This window comes from Etheostoma cragini, chromosome 8 (genome assembly GCF_013103735.1).
Source record: "Etheostoma cragini isolate CJK2018 chromosome 8, CSU_Ecrag_1.0, whole genome shotgun sequence".
Lineage (NCBI taxonomy): Eukaryota > Metazoa > Chordata > Actinopteri > Perciformes > Percidae > Etheostoma > Etheostoma cragini.
Window position 1 is genome coordinate 9,442,330 of NC_048414.1, and position 10,209 is coordinate 9,452,538.

The window sequence follows — 10,209 nt, forward strand, 5'->3', positions numbered from 1 at the left end:
TTAAGTATTACATTTAAGTTTCTGTGAATAAATGACACATATATTCAGCTTATATAAGATCAAATGACATCATCTCTTTTTTAGAGATAGCAAGCTGAACAATGTTGTTAACACCAGACTAACAACACATGACACAACATTCACAACATGTCACTAGTAAATCCTAAATGGAAGCTGATGACAGTATCAACACTGATAGGCCTGTTGTGCTGTCTCTGTTGCTCCCTGCTGGTGTATAATGAAACACTGGAGAAAATATTCAATGTCTTGTATTTTAATAAGGATGCTCAGTGTTGCTTTACTTTCATATCACTCTGAAACCTTACATTTTTTATGTTGTGCTGCAAAAGTCAACAAAAAAAAAAACGTTCTAAATTGAAATTCTATTTTTCCTCATGGAAAATGTGAAGGGAAAAAGTGAGTTGTAAGGTCTCTTAATTTGTATTAATATGTTTGTCATTAACAAAGGCGGTTATTTATGCAGAGTGATGTTTTACTCTCTTATTTTGTGTGTGAAAGTTCCTTTTTAACCTGCACTGACTCCTCCTCGTCTGCCCCACCACTGAATAGAGCCTTTGTGGGGGCTTTGCAGCATTCCACTGGAATTCTTGCAGGTTAGGGTACGCAAACTATTTCACACTGAAATGACTGCTGCAGGTTAACATCTACAGCTAGGGTTCGGGGTGTCCAGTGCCGAGCTAACATTACTGAGCTAACAAGGACTTGCTGCAACTTCCAGGGTGTGATAAGAAGAGCAGACAGAGTGGAAGGGAAGGATCCCATTGTTTCTACTCAGGTGAGCAAATTCACGCATGTTCAAAAAAAAAAAACATGCTCACCAGAGCCTTGGCATTCCACACACAATTAGGTGCATTGTACAGATTAGGGACAACATCTACTCATAAGTAAATGTCTTTGGTTTGTTGATGTTTGTTTTTTTACTTTTTATACTGTCTTTGAAGAATGGGTCCACAAAGAGTGTACATATAGGATCTATTTAAGCCTGTTATCTGATTTGGATAAGTGCAGTACACGCACCTTATAAGTAACAGACTGGCTCCACACAGACAGCTCTCTGTACTTCTCACAGTCGGCATACTGAAGATTACAGTGTGTGTGCATTTGCGTGTGTGTGTAGGTATGTGCATTTAACGGATGTATTCTGTAAAGATGCAGCAAAGGACTGAAAATGCAAGCACTTTGTAGGCATGGAAATGGTTTTGGTTTTACACAATATTTTACTTTATTGGTATAAAATGCAAACTGCCTGCAAGAATATGCGCTTGTTTGGCCATGCTGAGTTATTAACTAACATTGAGGTTCAAGCCAGGGACACTAATATGAGTTATACTATGTCCCGGTGAGTAAATAAGGTTGCCACAAAATATATTTATAATTGTTTGTGACCTTAATTTTACATGATGAAGGTAGTTTTTTTACTGCTTTAATAACATGTTTTTCCAGTATATTAAATATGGTCTGGCTGCTATAGAACTACATTGAATGCGTAAAACTTTGGCCAGCTGACATTGTTTTGCGCTATAGTTAATCCCATAGTCTTAATAAAAATAAAAAGTCTAAAATTAGTCTTAAAATCAAAAGTTTGTTTAAGGCAGATGACCTTTTATTACAGACACTAATTTGTTTGTATAAAGTGTCAAATATAATTTCTTTGATATCAGGGAACTCATAACAGTGGAAACAAGGAGACACTGCTTGCTTTCATAATTTTAGATTTAAGAATAAACCTGAATATGAAACTAAATGTATTGCATTATGTTTTTCCCCCATGGATGTATTCTGTGTTTCCCCGCAGCATGTTGCAGACAGTCAGTGAGTGGCTGTGGTGGGAGTGTCTCTGGCTGCCAGCAAATGTCTCCTGGTCCGATCTGGAGGACAGTGATGGTCGTGTCTATGCTAAAGCCTCTCAGCTTTACACTGCTCTGCCCTGCGCCCTCGGCCTGCTCCTCGTCAGGTACTTGTTTGAAAGGTGAGAATATCCAGTTGTCTGTTGACTACTGACATGTTGCACAAGCTGCGTGGAGCAACATTATATATGGAGCCCACTTTTGTTTAGAAAGAAGAGAGTTGTGCTGTGCCAGATAATGTGTTACACAGTATGATACACTGACACACATTTACTGTAATGTTGCTTGTGTGCTGTTGCAGGTTCCTGGCCACACCACTGGCTAATGTTTGGGGAGTCAGAAACAGTGTACGTCTCACTGCAGAACCAAGCCCCATCCTAGAAAACTACTTCTCCAGCCAAGCACGGGCTCCATCACAGGTACTGTATGTTAAAATGGGAATTTCACAGAAAGGCTAAGGTGATTGTCGTTAACATACAGTAATCTCAATCAACAGTTACACATATGGCATATGGCATAACATAGTATAGTGTGTGTGTGTGTGTGTGTGTGTGTGTTTTTGTGGTATTATTGAGAATTAAGTTCTCTTGGTGAGGAAACAAGCGTTGCTCATCAGATATTACGTAAAACGTAATTTAGAGGGTTTGTTTGCATCCTGGGGTGGAAAAAGTGTAACAACGTGATTGTTTTCATCAGGCTGATGTGAGGTATTTGTGTAAGAAGACCAGCTGGCCAGAAAGGAGAGTTCAAGTGTGGTTCAAGAGGAGGAGGAATCAGGAGCGTCCAGGGCTTCGCAAGAGGTTCTGCGAGGCCAGGTGTGTGTGTGTGTGTGTGTGTGTGTGTGTGTGTGTGTGTGTGTGTGTGTTTGTGAATATGCACGGATGAGTGTACATTTAAATATGTGACATTACTGTTCTTGTCTGTCAACAGTTGGAGATGTGTGTTTTATCTTTTTGCATTTGTCTGTGGAGTCCTAGCTCTCTATGATGTAAGTAGGTTTGGCTTGTTGGCATGTTTTATCACTGTTTTTAATACAGGATTTATATTTAGTGTCTGTGTCTGTATCTTTAGATTTATTTTTCATTGCACAAATATGCTCTTCTGCATGCTGTGGGGCATTTCTCCTGCTTTATTATCTCTTTCTCGCTCTCTGTCTCCCTTTGTTGGTGTACCACTCTGATTTCATTGTAATATGCTGTATGTGTAGCTTATTGTATCTCTTCCTACACACACACACACACACACACACACACACACACACACACAAACACACACACACACACACACACACACACACCTCTCCCTCTCTGTTTTTGTTGGCTTTAGAAACCTTGGCTTTATAATATGAAGGAGGTTTGGGCAGGCTTCCCTAAACAGGTAAGTCTTTTTGCCATTGCTATCAGGACGTCTTGTACAATATTACAGCATGCAGTATGATGTACATTTGTATGTATGTGCTATGTGCCCATGCAGTCCATGCTGCCATCTCAGTACTGGTATTATCTGTTGGAAATGGGCTTCTACCTTTCTCTGCTCCTCAGCCTCACATTTGATGTAAAACGGAAGGTGAGTGTGCTGGTGTGTGCAAAGGTGCAGTATAAAATCAAGGTTTTTCAATAATTTATTTTAAAACCAAACCTGTATTTTCCCTTTGTGTTATAAAAGTCGGAATATATTGGAGATGTCTTTGTGTCACATACACACACCTGTCATGTGTATGTGTGTAGGACTTCAAAGAGCAGGTGATTCATCACATAGCCACACTGACTCTTCTAAGTTTCTCCTGGATTTCAAACTACATCCGTATCGGAACCCTTGTGATGGCAGTCCATGACTCCGCTGACATACTGCTAGAGGTCATTGCTGTTTTTTACATCAGTGCATGTCCAAGCTAATCTACGTAATACCTGTTGCAACAGACTGACTTAAAGGTCCCAAATGTAAAAAGTGAGATACACGGGATTTTTATTGTTGTTACAAAGCAGGTTGAGGTGTCAGCCTCCTAGTTAAGCATAGGAAAACATATCCCTTGTATATGGGAAATATTACATGATTCAAACTATTGTTGTAACTAAAAATGCTTGTAGCCAGCAACTTTATGAAGGACTATGAACTATTCCTTTAAAAAAAAGAAGACGATTGTTTTCTCTCTTTTTAACCCACAGGGTGCAAAGGTATTCAACTATGCAAAGTGGCACCAGACTGCTAAAGTCATGTTTGTGGTGTTTGCGGTTCTCTTTATGGTGACAAGACTTGTCATTTTTCCTTTCTGGTAAGTGTGTAAAGTAGAAGTAGGGAACAAGATGCATGATGCGGATATTGCTAAAACGTGGGGTAAAAACATCATGAGTCCATATGTCCTGCAGGTTGATTCACTGTACATGGGTGTACCCAGTGCAGAAGTTTGCTCCCTTCTTTGGCTACTACTTCTTCAATGTGATGTTATTGGTTCTTCAGATACTCCACCTCTACTGGGCTGTTCTTATATCACGAATGGTTTGCAAGGTTATCTTCAGCAAGGTTTGTTTGCATGTGTTTCTATGTGTACATTTATTTAGGTGAAGGAAAGAAATATATATGCAAACAATGCAAATTCTAAAAGTTTTGAGGTCACCCTCATTTTCTACCTCTTCTCTTGGGCTCATTTTCACCCTGCAGCTGGAAGGCGACGACCGGAGCGATGAAGAGGAAAATGACAGTGACTCACCAAAGGAAGGTTACCACAAATTGAGTCACACAAACAGCTCTGGAGCCAGAGGCCGGGCCAGTGGCCACTGACACATGGCAACACATTCAGCCTCAATTGCTGAATCTAATTACATTTAAAAAAAAAAAAAAAAAAAGTAAATACCCTAATATTATTTTTTAAAGGAATGGGAATTGTGAATGACTATTTTTTGTGATTGAAGCTGCAGGGATTTTGGCATTCATTAAATTCAGAAATTTTAACAACTCATCTTATACTACTGCTCCTAATTAAAAATAGAGGAACACCACTTTAGTATGTTGTTTTTGTATTTTTGTATGTTGTGAATAATTAAGATGATAATGACATAATAATCCCGCATGAATGGGGGATGTATGTGCTTCTGCGTGTGTGCTGGCTGGGGCACATAATGCAAAGCTAAATTACTACAGCAAATGTTTTTAGACTGACTTAGGTTACTGCATGTGTGTTGTATTTAAAACTGTATGTGTCAGTATTTTTTCAGCTCGTTCTGTACGCGTGGGAGGCCGAATGAGCAGATATATCAAGAGATCTGACTGACTCTGCATATCAGGTCCTACTGCCAGCTAGACAGATCGGGGCTGACCAGCACGCCCTCGTGACAATCAGCTGACAGAAGATGAGCCGTCAGTAGGTCCTTCAACAACAGTTACCATAGAAACCACCCCACAAACCATGCTTAAGCTACGTTTCTAACATTGTAGTTAAATGCGTTTATCAGGGCACCGCCAAAAGTAGTCTAACGTATTAGCTAGATAGATATATCATTAGTACACACTTTAGCAGTAGTATTGCCAGAATGGCTCATACGAGAACTTATCGCACAAATGTGAGAATCGGAAACTGGAACGAGGACCTGCACTTAGAGGAGGTTTGTTTCAAAATAAAGCTCTCAACTTTTACGGTTAGCGATAGCTAATTTATAATGGAAATTGGACAGACAGCTTACTAAGATGTAGCTAAACACAAGTTTACAAGTGAACTTGTTTGCACATGCTTAGCTTACATCTGTTAGTTAGCTAGATTTGTAATCTTATCAAGGTAACGTTTACATTAATGTTAACAATCTCGGTTATTAAAACACTAAAATAGCAAGTTGGCAAACGTTACTGGCTATTACTGTAAAGTCTTCATTAACTTTAGCTAGTTAGCTAGCTAGCTATTAAGTCTAGTAACAGCCTACAATAATAAACAATAGAAGGGGTGCTAATAAGGCAGTTTAATAATTAACTAAACTGTTTTTGTTTTTTGCAACATTGTATCAGACTTTTTAGGAACAGTTAACAGGAAGAGTCGCCAAAGGCCAAACGTAGTCTAGTTTACATCGTTCAAGTAACAACAAAATAGATATGACGTTGACTTGGAATAAAGTTGTTCACTAAACTAATTTAAATAACTTTGATGTAGGCTAGTAAACTGCTGTTGCTGTGTTACTCTATCTTAGCTTGCTACATGTCTCTGGGGGGTAGCTTCAGTGAAGTGAAGCATAATTTAATGTACAATAAATTGCAGCTTAGTTCACTCTGTACACTTTCCAAATAGCGTGCCTTACACTGCTTAGATACATTGGTTTACTCGATTTGTGTGTACTGCTTTGTTTTTGTGAAGAAGGCGCCATCTCATGGTGAAACCCTACAAGTGAATGTATGTGTGGTTGTGTGTGTGTTTTCCTTGCCTGGAAGATGGCTGGAGATTGGGAGGGGGCATTCTAGGTGGCTTTATCTGTAAATTGTACATTTCTGTTTACACATGCAATAAACAAGACAAAAGAAGATTCAGCGTTCATCATAGTGCTATATTTAAGGAGTTTAGAGCAAGAGCAATGAATGAAAATGAACCTAACTATGATACCATGACATTGTTTACATTCAAAGATTTAGCCGCGTCCCCCTTTTATGTTTTAACTCTCGTGCCGTCTTTCCCGTAGACCAACATTTAGTTTTGCTGGGTCAAGATAGACACTTTTGTCACTTTTCCCAAAGTTATTTGTTGATTTTTTGGACATTTTTGTTTTTGTTTTACCAGGTTTTTAAATCTTTCTTCGACATTTCCTTGTCACTTTTTGACACTTTTTTCTAACTTTTGGCGAAGTTCTTTCTCACTTTTTACAATGTCTTGTGTCGATTATTTATGCGTTTTTTTGACGTCTTTGGGGAGTTTTTCCTATACATTTCTATCACTTTTTTCAGTGTTCTTAAATCTATTTTTTCTTAAAAAGCTATGAAATTAAATAAACCACCCAAATTCAATGAAATAGTGAACTGATCAGTTATTAAACTTGTGAGGAGCATTGTATAGAACCATCCACATTCTTAATATTATTGATTACAATTTGGTTGAAGGAGACCCAAATTTCTGATTTAGAAACTTTTAGAATAGGGGTCAAATTTGACCCCGAGGACAATAGGAGGGTTAGGTTGAAATGTATTCTTATTTCACATTGTCTGCCAGTAGCCTATCATGTATTGGCTTGTTACAACTCTTTATCAAAGACAGTTTTTACTTATAGCCAGCTGTGGTTTGGTTTTGGGGACATATTCAAGAATAAATATTGTATCTGTTGATGTTTTTTCAGGATGCAATGAAAGAGTATCTGGAGAAAAAAGAGAGGGGTGAGCTTACTGCCCAGAAAGTAGACTTCCTCAAACAGAACATTTTGACACCGGTAAAAAAGAGTTTAAACAAATGAATGACACCATTAATAACAATAATATCACAATGATGATAGGGATAGCAATAATAATGACAACAGTGTTTTGTTACCATTGTGCAGGTGAATCTTACTGTGACAAATGATGGAATATTGCACTTTGGGGATGTTGTGATGTTGGTGAACATGGGAGGAAAAAAGATGGAGTGCAGTGCACTGAGCATTAACGCAGACATTAACAGTTTGACGAGGATTCCTGCGCCCAGCATTCAAGCCCCCTGTGGAGTCAGTGCAGGGAAAGGCATTCAGGCCAGCAAGCGCACTGCCTTCGTCATTACCAGGTACATACACAAACACGCTTAACTACATCAACATACAGCTCAACACACATGGTAACCCTTCCAGATGTAGAAGTGTAATGCTGCTTGTGTGACTACAGTGTAGATGGCAGTCCTGAAGGATCAGCTCTGCATTTTGAGCAGAGTTTTGCCCTGAAAACAACAAGTGGCGTTGCTGGGGGGGTAAGTAAACGTACACACACACACACACACACACACACACACACACACACACACACACACACACACACACACAAACCACTATAAATATATATGCAGTTAAGTTTGTATGTTTGTTGAGTACTACGCAGCCAGTGAAAACATTTGAGTAACATCCTGAGGGGAGCTTTTTAAAGTTTAATACAATATCTCTAATTATAAAACTTGTTTATCATGGATTAGGGTTATCTTTGTCTGGATTTTGAGGCTATGTTTTACTAATTTAGTTTTTTGAACACGTGTTCTACTCATTCAGTCAAACACAACAAGCTGGCTTGATTCTGTGAGATTTCGTTTTTAAACAGCAAATATGGTTTACGTTACATTGTGCCTTTCTAATGAAAAAAACATAAACCTCATCTTTAGCGTGTCGCTCGTGTTTACATATTTTCTCTTCCTTTCTTTCCTCAGCTTTACTTGACAAGTGACCTGCGAAGTTTTCAAAAGGTAGATCCAGTTTTAACATTAAGTATTTATTAGCTACTAAGACCATCAAGACATTATACAGAACAACCACAAACAGACTTTAAATAAAGCAGAGTTGTGCATAGCTTTATAAATTACAGAATGCAGCAGTTATGTTAGTCCTTTCCTCCGAATTTCTAAAGTTATTAGTTTCATGTTATTGTGACTTCATTTGAAGTGTGCAAAGATGTCCCGGTTACAAGAAGTAAACCTGGACAACGGCAGTTCCTTCCTGTCGTGGTGGAAGATAATTCACTTTGACCCCCAGGAGAGGCTTGAATATGAGGGTCAGCCTGTCCCTGTAAGTCTTTATTATATCTTCATGGTTAACTATTACAGCACAACATCAGTATTTCCTGTGTTCTGTTAAATCTGTAACCGTAACTTTCCTTCACCAATGTTGCACTAAGAATTTCCATGCAATCATTACCATTTTTATTTTATTTATATATTTTTTTACAGGCTAATGTGAGTGTGTTGATAATACACTGCAAGACAAACCAGGCTCTTGCTGTTCTGGGTGATCACGTCCTTTGGTATTTTCCATTTTCCTTTCTAAAGTAACCACAAACCATAAGCTGCTGTGTTAAATGCAATATTAAGGCTTTTCATGTTAATGTCTGATGGCAACTTAGAGGTCCACTGCTGAGTTGGCAAAAATAATAGCCAAATATGTGATTAAAAAAGATATATATCCAAAGAAGAAAAAGACAATGTGGACTTAAGTGAGCTAATTATAAGTGCAAGTGAACAGACAAACAAGGCTTTTGTCTTTACAGTGACAATAAAAAACCCATTTCTACTCCCTTCACTGTGGGTTTTAGCTTGAGACAAATCAGCGTTCCTAACCCAAAAGATCTGATGTACAGTATCTTAAAAAAAAATAAGCAATGTCCTGTCAAAATGTGGCAGAATAACTCCATGTAGATTCACTTCTGTTGACACAGTCAAGTAGAAGTCAGCTCCTTACAGCCACTCAAAAGATAAAGGACTACAATATGGCAGCTAAAAGTCATGTTACAACGCCTGCATGCCCACTGTTCTGTATGTAACAGTTGTTTCCCTGCAGGACCACTTATGGCAAAGAGTACGAGATAACGGCTCACACTTTCCTGGACTCCCACAAAGCCGAGCAGGAGAACAACCACTGGACACTGTGCACCTGTGACCCTGCAGGCAACGGGATCCTACTTCCCAACCAACCACAGTCAGCATTCAACAACAAGGAGCTCACACAGGCAAACCCTGGCATCTAAATCTAACACTATCCACTCTCATGCTATAACATGTACAATTAGGGCAGAAAGATACCACATCATTTACAACACCTAACCTTTGTTTTTTTAAATAAAGTTTTTTTTTCTTCTTCTGTTTGGGTCACTGAGTTTTCTTCTTGTGCAAAGAGATTCCAGGATGGACTCCAACAAGGACATTAGGTTATATGATACAGCCAGCAAAGCCACCAGGAGGCTCTGCAGAAAGAAGCATTTGATATATTTCTCTAAACAACATTTCCATTGTTTTAGTTGGGCAGTAGCACATATTGGGTAGTTGGATGAATTGGGACAATTTCCCATGCATTTGGAAATTTCACTGAAATAAATTTGGGAGAGACATTGATGAGATAAGGGGATAAACTAGGGCTCTCTCATGAAAGGAGCAACACATTCAAATAAATAATATCCAAACTGTCCTTTTAATAATATAACTTAGTGCAACCCCCTTTCAACATGTTAGTATGTTAAAAAAAAAAAACTATAAAGGGTGAAAGGATAGATGTTTCTCTACTTGTGCTACATCGTGTCACATGTACACTATGGTTTAATTACAAAAGTAAAACAGGAAGGGTGCCCATAGCACACCACTATCCAATGTTTGATGGTTCCTGCTTGTGGTCCCATCTCTGACTTGCACTTGACATAAAACCCTTTTCACATTATC

The 10,209-nt window shown here is 38.6% G+C and overlaps 2 protein-coding genes across 2 annotated transcripts; both read left to right on the forward strand.

The window, feature by feature from the left end:
• The first annotated feature begins 499 nt into the window (after window positions 1-499).
• cers3b (ceramide synthase 3b) lies at window positions 500-4,686 on the forward strand. The gene is made up of 11 exons (XM_034878815.1): window positions 500-796; window positions 1,817-1,990; window positions 2,170-2,287; window positions 2,565-2,683; window positions 2,799-2,856; window positions 3,195-3,245; window positions 3,342-3,434; window positions 3,596-3,724; window positions 4,034-4,140; window positions 4,235-4,388; window positions 4,527-4,686. The coding sequence occupies exons 2-11, from the start codon at window positions 1,818-1,820 to the stop codon at window positions 4,644-4,646; spliced, it is 1,122 nt and encodes a 373-aa protein (XP_034734706.1). The 5' UTR covers window positions 500-796; window position 1,817; the 3' UTR covers window positions 4,647-4,686.
• Window positions 4,687-5,171: 485 nt separating this feature from the next.
• cfap161 (cilia and flagella associated protein 161) lies at window positions 5,172-9,635 on the forward strand. The gene is made up of 8 exons (XM_034878816.1): window positions 5,172-5,467; window positions 7,172-7,261; window positions 7,370-7,587; window positions 7,686-7,767; window positions 8,215-8,250; window positions 8,447-8,569; window positions 8,731-8,804; window positions 9,338-9,635. The coding sequence occupies exons 1-8, from the start codon at window positions 5,396-5,398 to the stop codon at window positions 9,522-9,524; spliced, it is 882 nt and encodes a 293-aa protein (XP_034734707.1). The 5' UTR covers window positions 5,172-5,395; the 3' UTR covers window positions 9,525-9,635.
• The last annotated feature ends 574 nt before the right edge of the window (window positions 9,636-10,209 follow it).